General features: G+C 42.4%; 1 protein-coding gene across 1 annotated transcript in view; it reads left to right on the forward strand.

The window, feature by feature from the left end:
• Positions 1 to 20,959, forward strand: part of ptpn9a (protein tyrosine phosphatase non-receptor type 9a) — a 236,184-nt gene that overhangs the window by 201,676 nt on the left and 13,549 nt on the right. The window contains exons 8-12 of the mRNA XM_072282286.1: positions 4,101 to 4,191; positions 10,459 to 10,528; positions 13,728 to 13,806; positions 18,038 to 18,188; positions 18,938 to 19,145. Coding sequence (XP_072138387.1) covers positions 4,101 to 4,191; positions 10,459 to 10,528; positions 13,728 to 13,806; positions 18,038 to 18,188; positions 18,938 to 19,145 — 599 coding nt within the window. The remainder of the gene's footprint in view (positions 1 to 4,100; positions 4,192 to 10,458; positions 10,529 to 13,727; positions 13,807 to 18,037; positions 18,189 to 18,937; positions 19,146 to 20,959) is intronic.

Raw genomic sequence — 20,959 nt, forward strand, 5'->3', positions numbered from 1 at the left:
TGAGCATGCATTTCTGAAGTTGATATATAGAAGTTGAAATTCATGGAAAATACATCAAGCTATAACTGTTAGAATCGGATACAAAAACAGAAAATGCTGGAAGAACTTGGCCAGTCAAGCAGCATGTGTGTAAAGATAAACAGATGACATTTTGGTCAGAAACCCTTCTTCAGAACAGAAGTTATATCACGATCTGAGGAAGGGCTACCAGTTACCTGAAACGTTAACTGGTTTCTCATTTCTCAGATGCTGCTTTTCTGGCTGAGTTCTTCCAGCATTTCTGTATTTGGTATAAAGTTTTTACCTTGGATGTACTGTCAATGTTTTCTCACTTCTGTTGTGCTCTGCACTCTATCCCAATAAAGTTGTTGGACATGTGATAGGCCCAATACAGATATACCTATCTGTATTGGCACAGTTGACTTCATCTTGAAACAAATATCATAATGGTAGACTTAGCTCAGTGTGGCGCATGGCCAAGTTGTTAGGGCGTTGGACTAGCAATCTGAAGGTTGTGGGTTCGAGCCTCAGCCGAGGCAGTATGTGTGTCCTTGAGCAAGGCACTTAACCACACAATGCTCCAGTCTACCCAGCTGAGAATGGGTACCAGCAAAAATGCTGGGGGTTAACCTCGCGATAGACTGGCATCCTATCTGGGGGGGGGGGGGGGGGGGGCGGAGTCTCGTACTCTCAGTCACTTCATGTCACAGAAACCGGCATAAGCACCGGCCTGATGGGCCACAAGGCTCGTGACAAACTTTAAAACTTAGCTCAGGAACAAGCAGTTCTGTCTATCATGTCTGATGTCAACCATGATGCCTGTCTGACTTATCCTATCTGCCTGCACGTAGCCCATATCCCTCTGTTATCTGCCTGTTTGTGAGTCTGTCTGAATGCCTCTTAAAAGATGTTATCGTAACTGTTTCTACCACCTACTGCGTTCCAGGCACTTACCATTTTATGTGTTGAAAAGCACTTGTCTTGCATCTCTCAAATTTTCCCCCCTCACCTTAAATCTATACCCCTAGTATTTCCTATTTTCACCTTAGGGGAGAAAACTCCACCCTATCTAGGCCTTTCATAATTTTATATACTTCTACCAGCTTGTCCTTCAGCCTCCGATGCTCCAGGTAAAGCAATCCAAGTTTCTCCAACTTCTCCTTGTGCCAAATACACTCTAATCCATGCAACATCCTGATGAACCGCTGCAGCACCCTCTCCAAAATCTCCACGCCCTTCCTATAGCGGGCACCGGAACTGCACACAAAACTCCAAATGTGGCTGAACCAAAGTTTTACACAGCTGCAACATGACTTCCCAACTTGTACACACAACACCCCAGCTGAAGAAAAGCAAGAATGCTGTACACCTTTATCCATTTTTGTTACCTCTTTCAGAGTGATGCACCTAACCCTCCTTCAGTACATCAATGCACTTCAGGGCCCTGCCATTTATAATGTAATTTCAAAATCCTATTGTTTCAGAAAATGTTACCTTAATCCAAATAATCCAAAAAAATTAAAGATGAAACAAATCGGAGTTGGTTGTCTGGACTGGAACTGTGATTTCTATGTTTTTTATTCAGTAAGTGCGCCTGATCTTGTGTCTCCCAAAATATACTCATGAGGCAAGTTTTGCAGGTTGTGTCTCACCACAAATGCAATAAATCCACACCAGCCTGTTGTGTTCTTGTGGACTGTTACACAATGGTGCCCTCACTTTTATGTGTCACCTGTATTATGTGCCCTCTGGATGCTTAGCAGAGAGAAAAGAATAATGTTTCCCAGTACAACAGGAGAACACGATGCTGACTTTGATTGGAAGGAATGTGAGCTTTGGATGTGAGAAGACTGGGTTGATTAATGTCAGCTTTAACCTTTCTGAGTGGCAGGGAGAAGTGGCTCTGAACCAGAATCAACTATTCTTGGTTTTCCTTTGATCAGTTGACATCATAAGATGGGGATTTCTTTTTTTGTTTTTCCACAGAATGGTGGTAACATTGTACAGTCTGGTTTATTATTTTAGAATTAATTTGTTTTTCCCTTTTTTTGATCGTTGGAGTCATGAAATGACAGAGTACAGGTGGTGATTTGGGCTCGTCATACCTCGTCATGCTCTTGATGAAGTTCTTCATTTGATCCGAGGTTCCCAACCTTTTTTTATGCCATGGACCAATACCATTAAGCAAGGGGTCCATGGACCCCAAGTTGGGAGCTCCTGATTTAGTCCCACTGTCCTCCTCCTCTTCTCTTGTATTTAAAATAAAAATTTCCATCTAGTATTCATCAACAAATCCTTTGAAAGTTGCAATTGAATTTATTTCCACTATCCCTTCTGACGCTTGCTTCCAATTCATGTTAAAAAGTGTTTTATACTTTGTAAAAGACCATGTGAGTTTTCAAAATTCACTTGTTGAATACTATATATTCTGTGTATGCCAGTCATTGCGAGGGAGATCTGGAGTTCCCTACTCAATGCGCACTTTCTGTGTGATTATACAGTGGTTAGTGTATGCCTACTAATTTTGGAAGCTACATAATTAGGTGGCTCAATCAGATGTGAGATTGTAGTGTTTGTGGTCATAAATGTAGTGTCATGAAGGGTTCAGTTTGGTTTATGTGCCAGGATGTGTTATACAGCACAGAAACATGCCTTTCAGCCCATTGTGTCTCGGCTGACCAACAAGTATCTGTGCTAATACCAGTTACCAGTATTTAGATGCTGTTTAAATATTGTGAGGCCATCTACCTCCACTACTTTATCAGGCAGTGTATTTCAGATTGCAACCACCCTCTGTGGGGGGGGGGGGTGGAATTCTTCCTCAATCCCCTCTATATCTATTATTCCTCAACTTACACCCATACTCCTTGGTCTTAGACACCTCTGCTTTTGCCATCTGTCCTCTGGATGGTTCCCATGATCTTGTATGAATGCTGAATTCCTCAGCTCCAAGGAAAGCAAACCAGACTGTCTGGTCTCTCCTTGTATCTAAAGCATTCCACTGCAACCAACATCTTTGTGAATCTCCTCTCCAGTGCAATCAGATCCTTCATATAAGGTAGCGGCCAGAACTATGCACTGTATTTCGGCTGTGGCCTAACTAATAATTAGTAAAGCTACATTAAGACCTCCCTGGCTAAAGAAGGCAAGCATCCCTTATGTTCTCCTCACCCCTTCTAAGTGTCCAACCACATTCAGAGTCACAGAGAAATACAATACAAAAATTGGCCATTCAGCCCATTGACCATCAACCTCTCATTTAAACTAATCATACCGTAACACCACTTCAGAGTCAGTATCGTATTTGTTATTACTGACTTAAATGACGTGAAATTGGTTGTTTTATCCCAACAATATGGAGTAACGACATAAACTAACAATAAATTACAAAATAATGCAAAAGGAATTGTGAGGTAGTGTTCATGGGTTCCTGGCCCTTCCAGAAATCTGATGACGGAGGAGAAAGTATTTCTGAATCATTGAGTGTGGGTCTTCAAGCTCCTGTACCACCTCCCCCAGTGGTAGTGATGAGAATAAAGCCTACCCTGCTACTCAGTATGACCATGGCCAATCTATGTTCACTGGCCTAAGTTCTTCCAGTACCCAATAATCCCCCAATTTTCCATTGTGAGAACAGAGGGTGAATGAATGAGCTGGATATTTCAGCTCAGATGCAGTTTATACTTTGATACAGTTGAAATCTTTTGCTTACCCCTTAAGATTAATGCAATTCTTCTTCCATTACAATGAATGACATTGACTCGAGAAACACCCATCCATCAGCATAATCTCCACTGCTCCAAGTGCCCTTTGCTATGTAATGGAAGTTTTTTTCCATTATTATGCATTTGTAACAAACTTTAGGACTTTTCTAATCTGGCCTAGGAAAGTGGTTCTAATGCAAAACTCAATGTCTAAAGATCCTCTGCAATAGTCAAGGCTTCCTCCAGGGGATAGCAGGTTGGGTGGAGAAACAGTTTGCCCCTACCTGTGGCTAGAAACTCCCTAAAAGTTGGCTCAGAGAATGAGAGATGTTGGCATGTATCCTACTTTAAAAGATTTTTCTCTAATATTTTTTTTCTCTCTTTGCTTGCCTGCAGACAGCCATACAATCAACAGAAGAACCGATACGGGGATGTACTGTGCTTGGACCAAACGAGAGTAAAGTTGAAGTCTCTCAATCACGATGAGGTAAGAGAGCTCTAAGACCTTCACTCCAGGCTGAAAAATCACTTGGTTCCAGGTGATGTGGATTGAGGGTGGTTTGCTCTAGTATTTTCAATCAAACTATTTTCCCCACCCACAGCCTTTGTGTGTGATATCACCAGAATCTGCTTCCTTAATCCCCTTGGACACAGTGGAGCTTTACTTTGTTGGCTGCTTATATGTTTCCACAGGTCTCCTCACTTTGTTCTGCAATGAACGCACCTTGACGCTCTTGACAGAATGTCAAAAGTCTTGCTGTCTGATACCCGTGGGCAAATACCAACTGAAATCAAATTAACCGTGTGTCAGAATGGTGACAATAACATCAATAAATGCTTTTAACTAACTATAAATTACTACAAGAGCCTTTCTTTAGTCAAATTTTTAAAAAAAATTTCAGACAGTGTCTGTTTAGAGTTGGAAGGTGTAATGACTAATAGTGAAACATAATGCATACATTACTGGCCTGAGAGACTTGTCCACGACACTGGCTTTTGTAAGTGGGTCTTATAAATAGTGAACTTGGGTGGTGGGGTGAAGCTACATCTCTACTAAAGGAGGTGTAGGACGCTCCTTCCCTCTGCTGGGCTGCAGGTCACCCTTGGGCAAGGTGTTAATGTCTGTCCCGAGCCTTGGGCAAGCTGCAGCACCTGCTTATTTTCCCCCCACTCAGGGTTATGTGAAGCCAGGGGAGAAGGTGGTGAATGGTCGTATGAGCAGCTGGTGTATATCACAAGCCCTGGTTACATGACCGCTGTCGCCAGGCAGACAATCTCTAAAGTGTATTGATAATGGCTGGGGTCACTCATCTTATAACAACAGTGCCCAGAAGACAACAATGGCAAGCCACTCCTCTCGAAAAATTTGCCAAGAACAACCATGGTCATAGAAAGGCCATGAACTGCTGATGTCATACAACACAGCACATAATAAAATAGTGAACTCTCTGGAGCCATGAGAACACTTAAGAATCCAATCCTTTTGCAACTGATTAGACAAGAACAGGTCTTTATTCTGTGTTGGAAGCCATTTATGACACGTGAAAGGGTTAGAAGATGGGAGTTACTGCATTAATGAGAATTTCTGATTTTAGAACAAAAACCTCTATAACTTTTCCCGTCCCAATGTGCTTTGGACCCTGTAAATTACTAATAATGTTGCAGTCACTATTGTAATTTGAGCAAATGCAGGAACTGTTTGCAAGGAAGGACAAAAGTCGAATATGATGTACTGGAAATACGAAATAAAACTGGAAATGCTGGAGTACTCAACAGGCCAGGCATCATTTGTGGGGAGTAAAACAGAGCTGTGCTTGGTTAGGTACATGGATGCAAGAGGTATGGAGGGCTACGGTCCAGATGCAGGTAGAGGGCAGTAGGCAGAAGACCAGACTGGCATAGACTAGATGGACAGAAGAGTCTGCTTCTGTGCTTGTAGTGCTCAATGGCTCATGGTGGCATAGTGGTTAGCGCAATACCGTTACAGCTGCAGCTGTAAGATCAGGGTTCGATACCCGCTGCCATCTGTAAGGAGTTTGTACGTTCTCCCCGTCACTGTGTGGGTTTTGTGTGGGTGCTCCAGTTTCCTCCCACATTTCTAAAGATCAGTGAGTCCTGAGCATGGTGTGTTGTTGTCGGAAGCACGGTGACATTTGTGGGCTGCTCAATATAATCCTCACTGATTTGATTTGATGCAAGCAATGCATTCACTGTTTGTTTCAATGTTCATGGGACAGATAAAGCTAATCTTTAAATCATCTTTAGAGTTTTCATAAAAAAGGTCAAAGACTGAGAACAGTACAGCATAGGAACTATAGCCCACAATGTTGCGCAAAACCAATTCAATTAGTAATCAAGTACCCAACTGAAGCATCAATTCTGTTTCCCATCTCCAATCCCGACCAGATGGGTATTTCCAGAATTTTCCGTCTATATTTTCCTGAGGCGAATGACTTATTTGCATGTTTTTGTTGATTAGGGGGCGAGTGAAAGGTTTTGGCCAATTATAGAGGGAGAGCCCCGGTTTTCTGGGTGTGTTCCTCCCCTCAGTGACGTTCATTTACACAGCCTGCCTGTTGACACTGCTCCATTAGTCTAAATGTTGCAATGCTGCCAGAATCGGATGTGGATCAGGACTCAGACCAAGCAGCCTCTTTTCACGGGAAAGTAAGTCTGTTTACTCAGAAATCCAGGCCTATTTAAACAGAGCGATACAGCAGCCTGCAGAGTCTATTTAAAGATTCTCATGTAAGAACATGCTGAAACCACATCCTAATAAAGAAGAGAGATTTTTTTCCAGCAAAGTATGGAGAGCAGAGAATTGTCACACACACGTTACCTGGGTGGGGTCAATCACAGTTGTACACAAGAAGCACGTTTGTTGGCAGCCACCCAGTCACTTCAGTTTCTGGCTGGAAACAGTGGTGTCACTATAGGTAGTCTCCTTTAAATCAGTGTTGATGGTGTCCCCGACTACCCAAGTCTCTGGTGATGAACATAAACACCAGGCAAGCAGTTGGCTTGCCATTTGTTTACTCTTCTCTGGACATGGGCAGTATACCATGCACACCGTCTACCTTGAGCTCTCTATGAGCAAGGAATTCATTGCACCCTGGTTTACATGACAATAGACTGAGTCTGAACCACCTTTGTTGATATTGAAACAAAGGCAGTGGACTTGGAGAGAAAATCTAAGACAAGATACTAAATAAATAAAATTAATATATAAAAGTAGTTGGATTCTGGTCATTATTCATCCGTCAGCCAACCTTGCTGAAACAGATTATCAGGTCGTTATCATGCTGCTGCTTTTTGCAGATTAAGGCACACAAATTAGCTACTGTGTTTGCCTCAACATAACAGTGACTAAAATACAATAAATCCTTTTGAGATTTCCTCAAAGGGATGTGAAAGTTGCCGTGAAAATGCAAGCTTTCCTTTGTCCAACAGCAGCATGAAATAAAGGTATCTTGTTTTCAGGTCAAATTATCTGGGATCTCATTCGTTATGTTGTTTTGACACCCGGGTTGTATAATCACATCTTCCTTGGTCAGTTTGTTGTCAATCTGACCTTATTTTTTTTAATCCCTGTTGATTCCCATTTTGTCCAATTAATACTTGAATTGTATGTCACCTGTGCAGTGTAAAATGCCATGGAACATGGCTTTCTTGGTTTAAAGAGCAGAGCTGAGGTGCCATCTTAGCAGCACCTGAACCTAAAAACCCTGTAAGGCTTGTTGGAGCTCAAACACTGAGACTGGAGTGTAGGATTGGTCATTCTCCCTCTGCCGACGGATGCTTGAGGTTGGTTCCCAATCCTCGGAAGCTGGCTGGGAGTGAGCTCCGAGAATGTCACCAGGCTTGGGAATATGCATGATACCTGTCCATCATAATGCTATTCAAAGATGATGTGCCTTGATGATCCTTGGGGTCAAAGTAAGGTGCTCCTACTATTAAATAAACCTGCTTTTATAACCATCCTTTGAACAAGTTCTCCTCTCTCCTTCTTAAATCCATTTTATTTTATTGTATCCCTGCGCTGCACTTTATAAATTATGAACAGAAAGTATTTTGTACCGTTTTATAGATGGATTCAGGTCCTTTGACCCAACTTGCCAATGCCAACCAAGTTGTCAACTTGAGCAAACCCCATTTCCCCATGTTTGACCCATATCCTTCCAAACCTTTCTTATCCAGGTACCTGTCCAATTGTCTTTTAATCATTGTAATTGCACCCTCATCTACCACTTCCACACACCTGCCACCTGCGGTGTGGAAAAAGTTGCCAGCAGGTCACTTTTAACTCTTTTGCCTTCTCACCTTAAACCTATGTCTTCTAGTTTTAGACTCAACTACCTTATTAAAAACTGTGACCATTCATCTCATGATTTTATAAACTCCTCTATGGTCAGCCTTCAGAATTCCAGGGAACAGGTCCCAGCCTATCCAATTTATTGTATTTAAGATACAGTTAGATAGATTTTTTCATAGTAGGGGAATTCAGGGTTGTGGGGAAAAGGCAGGTAGATGGAGCTGAGTTTACGGACAGATCAGCCATGATCTTATTGAATAGCGGGGCAGGCTGGATGGCCTACTCCTGCTCCTATTCCTTATGTTCTTATTGTGGCGGAATAATTGACAGTTCATTCTCATTGCTGATGTTTTGTTCAGTAAACGTGATCAGAATTAGAAGGGCTATTTTGGCAGTTGTTTATTAATGAGAAACAGTACAAAGCAAGTTTATTGACATAAACATAACTCTGGTGAGGTAAAGGTGCAAGGAAAACCTTGCTTGCAGCAGTATCACAGTCACATAGTGACAGACAACACACACACAATGTAAATTAAATACAATAGTGAGCAGAGAGAGAAAATAAGACTGCAAAAACAAGGCAGAAATATCAAGAGATATCTGTGGTAATGCAGGAGATGGTTGGATGCCAGTTGAGCAGTTGTAGCTGGCTTTCCTTTGTCAATTCCCATTGCCTTGGCAGGCAGCAAGCCGAGTGACATCCAGGTTAATTTCTGCATTACCTTCATACAAGTACACAACTTTGCGACTGATTCTAACTTCTGTGTATTTTACTCTAGCTTTGTACTAAAATATCATCTGCATATGTTGCTTTTTCTGCAAATATGATATCCTCACTGAACCTATCAACCGAACTCCATTTTCCCTAAAGTCAGTCAAAATTTTGTACGGTGATTCCAATGCCTGTCACCTGAAAGCTCGTGCCTCTTAACTGCAGCGGTGACTTTAGACAAAAGCCATGTGCAGAGTTACACTTCTTACATGAACTGCAAACCAACTCTGTCCCCCCTCCCTCAACCAAGTCTGTACTTCAACTAACCTATTCCAAAATGCAACCCCCCCCCCCCCCCATGTTCTTTCTGCTGTAAGGTTACTTGGTCACTTGCATTATCCCAATGTATAAAGGTACTCTTTACGTCTATGCAGAATAAAGATATTACACCATCTAAACTCTGCTCAGAAGCAGTGGAATCAGCAGTTTTATGCCATGGGCTTTTGATAGTTTCTTCTTAACCATGTTTTCTACAGTGCTGTGGTAGAAATCCCACTGAATGTCACCCCTGTCTAAATTAGTTAAAGGAGTCTTGTGAGCCTGTTTCACTCTGTACCCAGGAGTTGCTCGTTTGGTTGGCAAAATGTTGTCAACTAGAATCAACAAAACCTCACTAAATCCCATCCATGTCCTTGGGATGTGTTGGGGTCTTTGAATTTTGAAGTCTGTCTTAATAGAGACAAGTTGCCCATTTTAAATTATTGACAAAAAAGAGTGAACTTATCACTCTGGAGATAATTAGAGGGGACCTGAGGAGCTAGTTTTTAACAGGACGAATGGTGAGTATATGGAATGAGCTGACAGAGGACATGGTAGATGCAGGTGCAATTAGAACTTGGACAGGTACATGGAAAGGGAAGGTTTAGAAGGATATGGGCAAATAGCACTAGCTCAGGCAGGTGACTTGGTCAGCATAGGCGAGTTAGGCCAAAAGGCCTATTTCCATGTTGTGTGACTCTGCTTTGATGGTGAAAAGGCAAAGACTGGGAATATTCAATGGGGGCCTGGGTGGCCATCGAATGGAGATCTAAATTCCCAGTGTTATTATCAGGAAGCGGATGGTTTCAGTAGGGCCAACGATCACCTTGTCCCATCGTCCTTTGTTTTTGCTGAAATTGACCTTCAGGGGAAAGAAAACTAGATACTCTGTGTCATAGCGTCATTTGAGTATTGTATCAGATAGTACAGACAAAGCAGTTGGATCCTGCACATGACATAAAAGACCTTGTTTACATAAAGCTTTATAAGTAGTGCATTCCTTCAGCATTACAGAAGGTTTCAAGCAAGTGCAAGTTATAAGCTTGCCACCCCCCACCCCATGTGAAAGCTGCTGTTCCATCAGCTTCCAACTTGCAAAATGATTGTCACCACTGTCCCATCAGCCAGGTAGTTTAATAGCTGCAGCTGCCAGCACCAAGACAAATAACAGGTAATTAAACGTATCATTCGAAAGGTTATAAATTCATATAAGCTAGTATTGAAAATATTATTGCAGGAAATAAATGAAAAATTGGTTATCTATTTTATGCGGTGTTTTCATGATATCTGATGTTAGAGTGAACTGGAACTAAGCGACTGCAAAGATTTTCAATAAAATAGTCACCCGGATTAACTTATTTAATTATGATGTTTGCATGCTGGAGTAATTTATAATTGTGTTCTTCCTGCAGAGAACAGACTATATCAATGCCAGTTTCATGGATGGTTATAAACAGAAGAATGCCTACATTGGCACACAAGGTAACTCTGTAATTTCACATTTCACTTGTTCTGAAGCAGTAAAATGGAGCCATCCTAAGACACCTAAGTAACTCGATAATGGTGATAATACCAGACTCACAGAGGTTGACTTTTCATTTACTGTGACGAGCTGGCAAATTGTCTAGGAATCTCCTGACTGCCCACGCCATGTTTCCGTAGTTCTCTTGTGAAATAAATGAACACTTGGAGGACACTGAGCTGAATGAATATGTGCCAACTCCTAAAAGGACAATCCTGTTAGTCCTTTTCCCCATATTTCTGAAGAATTACCTTTCTTTCAGTCCTATCGAATAACATTTTAAAGGCACCAACTCTATTTCACCAGTCTTACAAGCAATTCCAGATCATAACTATCTTGCCCAGAATTTTAAATCTGTGCCTTCTGCTCCTTGAACTATCTGTTAATGAGATCACTCTCCTATATTTTCCTGTAACACAGAAGTCAGTCATGCAGGCCACTGAATTGATGTCAGTTCTCTAAGCAAACCCGGTCACCCATCTATTTCTCTGTAACCTACTCTCTCTCAAATACCCATTAACATCACCAGCCATCTAATTTTAATAATATAAAGTAACCAGTTGACCTAACAACCAACTTGTCTTTCCCGCTCTGCACCTCATCTCAGCCAATCATGGTCTTGTTCACCTCTAGCAAGTATCCTTACAGCCTACACGCACAAAATGCTGGAGCTCAGCAGGCCAGGCAGCATCTTTGGAAAAGAGTAAAAAGTCGACGTTCAGGCTAAGACCCTTCATCAAGACTGCTTTGGATTTCCAGCATCTGCAGATTTTCTCATGTTTGTGATCCTTAGTCTTTTTTGCTTCAAGAAGACTAACCCTGGCTTCTGCAACACCCACCCTTAGAACCATTGCAGTTAACCTTCTCTGCGACCTTCCTGTCATTCCTAAAGTTAGGTAACTAGTATTGAACACAATGCTCAAGTAGTGATCTACCCAGCGTTTTAGATAAGTTCAGTATAACATATTGATGTAGTCATAAAGAAAGCAAGACAGCAGCTATACTTTATTAGGAGTTTGAAGCAATTTGGCATGTCAACAAATAAGCTCAAAAGCTTCTATAGTTGTATCGTGGAGAGCATTCTGACAGGCTGCATCACTGTCTGGCATGGGAGGGGCTAAAGAAGCTGCAGAAGGTTGTAAATCTAGTCAGCTCCATCTTGGGCACAAAGTACCCAGGACATCTTTAGGAAGCGGTGTCTCAGAAAGGCAGGGTCCGTTATTAAAGACCTCCAGCACCCAGGGCATGCACCTTTCTCACTGTTACCATCAGGTAGGATGTACAGAAGCCTGAAGGCACACACTCAGCGACTCAGGAACAACTTTTTCCCCTCTGCCATCTGATTCCTAAATGGACTTTGAAGCTTTGGACACTACCTCTCTTTTTTAATGTACAGTATTTCTGTTTTTGGACATTTTTTAATATCTATTCAATATACATAATTGATTTACTTGTTTATTATTATTATATTTTATTTTATTTATTATTATTTTTTCTCTCTCTCTGCTAGATTATGTATTGCATTGAACTGCTGCTACTAAGTTAACAAATTTCACATCATATGCCAGCAGTGATAATTCTGATTCTGATCTCCATGTTTTTGTACTTTATTGGTCAATCGCAGTACCCTTTATACTTCTCCGATTACTCTCTCAACATGCCCCACCACCTCCCCTTCTTATAACCATGCCTTTTGCACCAGGTGTGGTGCAAAAGCTGGGGTCACAAAGAACAATGTCTGCTAACTGGAATTAACTAATGTAGCGGAGTATGTTTTCTGCAGTTGAAGGAAGATCATTGCAATTCAGGAAAGGAAAGCTTTTAACCTACTTCATTATCAGTGGGGTTTTCTTTGACCATTCCACAGTATTTAGTTCAGAACTGTCCGTGGCAGCATGGAAACAGGGCCATTGGCTCAACTCAATATACTTTCTGATCAATATATATTTTTTCACCCATCATTAAGGAAGTACAGAAGTCCATTAAGGATATCATAAAATAAATTGCTGGAAGCACTCAGCAGCACACACAAAATGCTGGAGGAACTCAGCAGGTCAGGCAGCATCTATGAAACAGTCAACGTTTCAGGCTGAGACCCTTCATCCGGCATCAAGATTTCCTGCATCTGCAGAATCTCTTGGGTCTCTCAAGCACTCAGCAAGTCTAGCAACATCTTTGGAAAGACACAAAGGGTTAACATTTAAATTCAGTGACCTCTCACTGTTGTTTCACAGTCCCAGAATCTACAGTATTTTCTTTAATAGTTGGTGTTTAAATCACCCCAGTGCAGAATCAGTTTCAAGATCTTGGACCACTGAGGTCCAGCTTTCCTGGTTATCAATTTCCCTCCCTATCCTATCCTTATCCTACCCCGAGGATGAGTGCTCTGCAGACCATTGTCTACAGAGATCAGCAGCAAAGCCCACAACAAGATTCTGACCAAACACAGCTTCAGTGTTTGTACTGGCCTTGTATTAGTTTTCCTACCCTGTTAGGGTTAGATCTGGAGTCTGCTGAGTGCTGTTTGATCAGTGTTCTTGAGTTCAGTGGGCTGGATGTTGAGGCTTCCTGCCTCCAGTGGCAGCCCTTGTGTCCCCAGATGCCATTAATTTGCAATAACAGAGCTCGGAAGGCATCTGTCATTGGAGCTAAGGCAGTTGTTTTGACTTCCATTATTTCTAAACATCAGTACCAGATCCTCACCCTGACAGTTGTATTCAATTCAGGCCCACAGTATAATTGGTGAAAGAATAAATCTACGTGAGGCACTCAGTGGGACTCATCATCAGAGATCGAGGGTTAAGTTGCAAGAAGCTTCTTTTTTTTTCCTCTAAAATATATTCATTCATCGCCAGAAGCTGGTGAAGTTCCTATACATTCGGGTCTCTCACTTCTTTCCAGTCTGTGGAAGTCACGGTCTGGGAAGTTGCTGTCAAGGAAATGTTGGTAACACTTGGTTCACACAACCTTCTGAATTGGCTGAGGGGGTTGAGGGTTGGAATTGTTGGCCTTGGGTTTTTTCCTTGCCGAGATTACGGGGCTGAGGGTGGATTGTTGCGTACCTTATACTGATGCTGTGGGAGCTTGGGACAATTGGCCACTCCTGTGTTGTGATGTTCTGCTTTTCAATCTCAGCCTTCCTATTATTTTTTCTTCTAGGACCATTAGAAAAGACATACAATGACTTTTGGAGAATGGTATGGGAACAGCAAGTCGTCGTCATTGTTATGACTACAAGGTAAGAGGAATTGCTTCAGTGGGAAATATTGCATTTAAGAACCATGTTCATCTTCACCCAAGTAATCCTGAAACTTTAACCTCTTGACTCCAGGAAATGTTGATGCTTTAGCTGTAAATGAATTTATGGACATCACATTTACTTCCACATAGTGCTAAAAGCAAATGTGTTTTACTCCGATAACACAAGTAAATCATTGCTTAACAGTAGCTCTTTTGTTCTTTGCATGACTTTTCACCATGAATATTTGGAATGGAATTAAAATAGGGTGTGCTTAGATAGAATTTGCAAATTTTAAAAGTTAACATGATGGGCAGAATACTCTGAGTAATCTTTCTAATTTCCATTGACCTTGGTGTTTATAAGTGACAAAATTTTTCTTTAAACAGTGTGTAGGAGTCCCACACACAGATGCCACTGCTCTCCCCTACAAGACGTTACTCCCCAGATCCCCGTGATGTACAAGAGCACTTTATTGCGGTGTTATTTAGGCATTGTAGTCCAGTTGGCCCTTTCTCCTGCATATCAAAGAGCCAAGTGTTGGCAATGGTTGTGTCCAGTACCATCGAGACTGTACGCTTGCTAATCCCTGCCAGTGGGAGCTTAGGGCTAAGGTATGTTGTGGGTTTGGCCTTGGGAATGTTAGTATGTGTGCAACCACGGCCAATGAAGCTTCCTGAACCCCACCCACCAGTAGCCTTCCTCAGGAGGCTAAGGGAGTTTAGCACGTTCCCCTTAACCCCCAACAAAGAAGGAAAGTAATCCTATCTGGCTACGTCACAGATTGTTATGGCAACTCTTCTACTCGAGACAGTAATAAACTGCAGAGAGTTGTGGCCTCTGCTCAGCACATCACAGAGGCCAGCCTCCCCCTTCATGACGCTAGCTACACTTCTCGCTGCCTCAGTTAAAGCAGTCAGTGTAATCAAGGACGCCACTCAGCCCAGACATTGTCTCTTCTCCCCTCTCCTTTTGGACAGTAGATACAAAAGCCGGAAAGCACATACCACCAGGCTCAAGGACAGCTTCTATCCCACTGTAATAAGACTATTGAACGGTGCTCTAGTATGATAAGGCGAACTCTTGACCCCACAATCTTACTTCATTGTGGCCTTGCACCTTATTGCCTGGCTGCACTACACTTTGTAACTGTAGGACTTTATTCCACATTCTGTTATTGCTTTTTGCTTCTAATACCTCAGTGCCCTGTTGTAATGAAGTTATCTGTATGTAAAACAGAGGTTTTACTGTACTTTGGTGCACATGACAATAATAAACCAATTTCAAAGCTGATAAATTTTATCACTGTTTCCAGTTGCTGCACCCCTAAAGCAGGGGTTCCCAATCTTTTTATGCCATTGACCCTCACCATTAACCAAGGGGTCCATGGACCCCATGTTGGGAACCCCTGATAAAGGATAATTTGAAGATCAGTGGCGTTGTCCCACATGCCTTTGTCCATCCAGGACATGCAGATTTCTCTTTCCTTCCAACATACCAGTGACTCTACTCTGGTGCTCTTTGCCTTCTCCCCTCAGGATGCTCCCAACATTGCAGGCAGCTGAGTTGGAATAACAATGAGAGTAATGTGTGACAGCTGCGAAGAATTCGTAGTGCAGGAAAATAATAAGGTTCAAAACTCTAATGAGATAGATTGTGAGGTTTATAACACAAACTTTGCACATTGAAGCCTTCTCCATTGCCTCACTGCCCATCACTGTGGCCTCAGTGCAGGTGCTGAGTGCTTCTCCCAGGCTGCTGTGAAGTTCTCTGGGTTGACCGTGCCGAGTTCTTGCCTTCTGTACCGCTTTGATCCAATTCCAATGATGTTGTAGTAGTGACGAATTTGTCAAAACAATCCAAAACTTGAAGCTGACTAGCATTAATTCTGTTTACTGTGTGCACCAAATGTGTCCCATTACCCAAATACAGTCATGCCTTGGGAATGAATCAGGCTTATTATGAAATTTATTGTTTTGTTTTACCAGTACACTACAAAGACATAAAGCTACTATGAATTACTACTGGAAAAATTGGGATAAAAGATAGTGTTCATAGGCTGTTCAGAAATCTGATGGAGGGGTAGAAGAAGCTGTTCCTAAATCATTGAGTGTGGGTGTTGAAACTCCCCAATGGTAGTAATGAGAATATGGTGAGGGATTGTGAGGGCCCTTCGTGATGGATGCTGCCTTCTTGAAGCATAGCCACTTGAATGTGTCCTTGGTGATGGGGTGGATAATGTCTGTGATGGAGCTAGCTAAGTCTACAACCCTCTACAGCCTCCCTTGACCCTGTGCATTGCAATCTCCATCCCTGACGGTGATGCAACTGTTGAGGCGTGGTTGAAATCACCGGAGAGACAGAGTTACTGGTAGATACAAAGCAGCTTCTTTATTCTCCACCGTACGTCTGTCGAAATTCGGTCATACAAATGATGGGTGGTTCATGAACCCCAGCGACTAATTACAGAAATGCTCCTGACAGAGAAGTACTTGGACTGTGAAAGATACAACATAAATAACACTCCTTCCACTGGGAACAGCATGAGCAACTTCAGTTGAGAAAGTAAAACACTTTCTCACTGCCATCTCCATCTCCATCTCCAGGAACTCCATTGAAAGTGATATCAAGCCTAAGTTCCGGAGTCAGTGAGTGAAGAGCTTCTTGTACAAATAGCCAATCTCTGACAATGTTCCCTTCACAAGGGGAATGTTTAGCTGCATCCTGTTCCCTCGCCAAGACCGCTGCTGGATTGACTCACATTTCACTGGTGATACCAGGACTGCAGGGCTCAAGTTAGGATAGGCTCGGGCTTTTTATCTTAACCCTGGAATGAAAGAGACTGGGAGGTGACCTCACAGAAGAATATGAAATCGTGAGGGCCACAGATAAGGTGAATAGCCTCAGGGTAGGGGACATCTAAAACCAGGGAGCAAGGTTTAAGGTGAAAAGAGAAAGATTTCAAGGGGTCCCTGAGGGGAAACTTCTTCACACAGATGCTGGTGGGTATGTGAAACAAGCTACCAGAGGAAGTAGTATGAATTGCGACGTTTAAATGAAATTTAAATAAGGACGTACAGCGGAAAGGGTGAGAGGGATTTGAACCAAACACGGGCAAATGGGACTAGCTCCGGTAGGCAGTTTGGTCAGCGTGGACATGTTTCTATGGAGTACAGCTCAGCTGATGGTTTTGCTGCTAGCTATTGACTATGAAATAAAGCTACTCATGCCATTCATGTTAAATTCAGACTTGCATTCTTGAGCTGTTAACTAAAGTAGCCCAGGATATACAATATATAAAAAAAAGTCATGGTTAGAAGACAAAGGTGCGATTTTTTTTAAAAACTGCTTTATCTTCCACAAGTTAACTGTAACTGCTTTTTCAAATGTTATGATATCACTTCCTCTTCCACTGAACCCAATTAGAATTGGCAACAAGGGAATAATCAGCCTTTCTGGTTGGTCTATTTAAAGTGTGGAAAGAGACCATGTTTGAGGAGGACAGTACTTTGGAATTCTGGGATGATGGAGGGCAAACTGAGGCTGTCCCTACTCATGGTCAGAGTCGGGTTATCTCAGTTAGAAATTGTATATGCTTAGCAGAGACAGTACGCTGATACCTTAATGATAGAGTAATACAGCACAGATATAGGCCCTTCAGCCCAACGAGTCAGTGCCAGTCATAGTGCCCAGCCAGCTAGTCCCTACTTCCTGTGTTTGGCTCATATCTCTTTAGGCCCCACCCCTTATGTACCTATCTAAGTGCCTCTTAAATTATGGTATTGTACCTGCCTCAACCTCTTCCTCCAGCAGCTAGTTCCGTACGCCCAGCCTCTGGGTGGAAAAAGTTGTCACACAGGTGCCTCTCAAGACTGTCCTCTCTCACCTTAAATCTTGTGCCCATAGTCCCTTGATACTCATTGTTTAATCTACAGGAAATTACAGTGCACTGGAGAGCACACAGTAACGAACAAGGTAACAATGGTAGCCTTTGCCTGTGAAACAATACCTTAGCATGAATCAATCCTTTCTGGAGAGTGGAGAGGGATTAAAGTTGCTAATCTTAGGTTCTGTTTGTTCGAACTATCTATGGAAGGACCTGGCGCCATGAACTCCAGCGTTCTGTTTTTCTCCCAGACTCTCTCATTTATCTTCATTCCTTTCAATCAGACTGCATTCTGCACCACTGCTTGCATGTTATATTTTATAACAATGTGTTTCACTGCTTTAGAATTGACGAGAGCGGCAGGAAGAAATGTGGTCAGTACTGGCCACTGGACCAGAACAATCAGGGGAACTATGGACTTATTTCTGTCAAAAACCTGGAAGTAGAAAACTTTAAACATTATAACAAAACAACACTATCAATTCATAATGTAGAGGTAAGGGCAATTATTTTCTGCTTGATGTGTTTCTAAAGGTGGTTGAGCAGTTGTTAAATACTTCAGAGTTAAAGCGGCTATAAATGGCTTCTGCCTCCTTCTTTCCCAGTCTAAAACTTTGACTGTTTATTCCCATCTATAGATGCTGCCTGACTTTCTGAGTTCCTCCAGCATTTTGTGTGTGTTGCTCTAGTTATTTAGGATTTTGGTTACCATTTTACTGCTTCAGTGGTAATATTAACTATTTTGATGCAACGTTACAACTTTTTCTTCAGTTACCTTGCTCTTCCTTCCTTGACTGCTGATGACAGAGTAAGTCTGTAATATAAATAAAACTTAATTATTTGTCCAGAATCAGAAAGACTGGCATTCATTTCCCATTGCTAGTTACAATGCAGACGCAACAGCAACATTTAAGAGGCACTTAGATACATAACAGGCAGGGAAGCGAGGAGATGGGACAGTTTAGACTGGCATCATGGTTAGCCATAGAGCCTGTTCCTGTGCCGTACTGTTCTTTATTCTACTTACCAGTCATCCATAAAGTGCTACAACCCCCTTGGTGAGAGTGATTAGCCAGGAGTTCCAGAGTTTTAACCCAGAGGTGATAAAGTTCCGCTGTAAATGTTCCAGATCAAAATGGTAAATTGGAGAACAAGATCTGAACGGTTCCCCTGTAACTCTCTCTTTGTTTTATGGTAGTCTTCCTTTGGTGCTCTTGATTTTGATTTTAATTATCTCTGTCACAGACCCATGAGAGACGCCAGGTGATTCACTTCCAGTACCTAAGCTGGCCAGATTATGGCGTCCCATCTTCAGCAGCTGCTCTCATCGACTTCCGGTCCGCCGTCCGACAACAGCAAGGCCACTCTGTGCGCAACCTGGGCAACAGGTGGAAGGGCCACCCTGAGGGGCCACCCATAGTCGTCCACTGTAGTGCTGGCATCGGAAGGACTGGTATGGCATAGAGATTCTTACATTATTCTTCCTCAGTGCTGAAAATACACATCTCCAAGTTTTATTTAGTGCTGATTTATTTCTTTATTGTGCAAAGTGAAAATTGTACATCTTGCCCCATTTCCCCCCCTGAGATGAGATTCCAATTATCAGTCTGATAACACTTGTAAAATTGACAATCTCTGCTGTGTTGTAGTTTATATCCTCAAGATTACATTAGACTGTGAGCCACAACAAATCCCATTAACATAGGCATGTCTCTGTTGTTACAGCAAACTCCCTGTTATAAGGTATTTGGCATTGACTGTGAGCTACTTCTTGGAAACTGATTTTTTTTTTAATTGCTTTGAGGATTGTTTCTGAGTAAATGTTCCAGTGTTGTGAAAACAAGGTCCCAGTGGTGTGGAGAGCAGCTGATTCCTATATTGGTACAAAACATCCAACTTCTGAGAAAACCTGACGAAAAAATTGGATTGCAGAGAGTCAATTCCTTTTTAATGCTGTTCCTTTGACAATGAACGTAATACGGATTAAATAATGTTTGAGACTACTTCCTAGTAAAGTCATGGCAGTCGTAAATTTGCCAGGGCACGTCTTATGATGAGGTTGTTCTCCTCAAGACTGTGTTCACACCCAACCCCTGACACTGAACCCAAATTCCCTTTCCAGGTGCTACTTCCAGCAAGCATGTGCATGCCTCTCACCATGCACATGCACACAGGGACACGGATGTGAGCATATAATCAGACACTGCCACACACACCCTTGCACCCTCACAGTGAGGAAGCAGAGACTACAGTCACAAAGGTGTAGTCTAGTGTAAGCAGTTTAAACTGTGAGCACCCGGGTTAATGTTTTGCCAGGTGCTGAGTTAATAACAGCAGAGGTTACCAGTCAGCTGTCTACCGCACTGTGCAGTTCTCTGCTTCACTGCCCGGCTTTGTGACCTGCTGCCTCAGTTCCTGTCCTAGTGATCACTGACATCCCACACATATACACTGGGAGTGTTCAGTGCCATGGTGTAAGGCTGCCACCTGGTGTTGAAACATTGACCAGGCCTCTAGACAGTACTGGAGCAGGCTGTTTAGCCCAACGGAACTACGTTGTCATAGTAAATAGCTGCAGAATTAGGCCATTCAGCCCTTTGAACTTGTTCTGCATTTAATACAAGCCAGGATAATCCTCTGAGTCACGACCACCCTCCAACACTCTGCTCATTCCGTCCAGAAATCTATCTCCTCCTTAAATGTGTTCAACAACTCAGCCTCTACAGGTTTCCACGCTCTCCACCCTCAACTGGAGAAATTTCCCAGTCCTAAACCCCTTACTCTATATCCTGATCCTAAATGTCCCACATCTCCCCTGCATCCATTCTGGGAGCATTAGTAATTTTCCAGATTCCCCCTCATCCTGAATGCAGTTTAATCTTTCCTCACGTATTTCACCAAGTCTGGTGGGAACTTCATTTCACTTCGTACATCCTTGTAGGGCAAGGAGACCAAAACTACAAATGCTTGTACAGTCTAGTTCCTGCACTTAAACCTGCTGTCATGAGGGACACCATATCATTTTCCTTCTTAACTGCTTGCTACACTTGTATGTTTGTCTCCAGTGATTGGTGTTTAGGGATACTCGCACCTCATTGTCAACTCCTGATTTAACACTGAAGTACCATGCCAGCTTTTCACAACTGAAGTGGAAAACTTCATACAAGTTGCACTGTATGTTGTCATCCACATGCATGATCTCCCATGAAGCCTCTTTGTTTCTCCCTCACAGTTTACCGTCACAGTTTTTGTCTGACAAACTTCAAA

This window comes from Mobula birostris, chromosome 18 (assembly GCF_030028105.1).
Source record: "Mobula birostris isolate sMobBir1 chromosome 18, sMobBir1.hap1, whole genome shotgun sequence".
In the NCBI taxonomy this organism is placed as follows: domain Eukaryota; kingdom Metazoa; phylum Chordata; class Chondrichthyes; order Myliobatiformes; family Myliobatidae; genus Mobula; species Mobula birostris.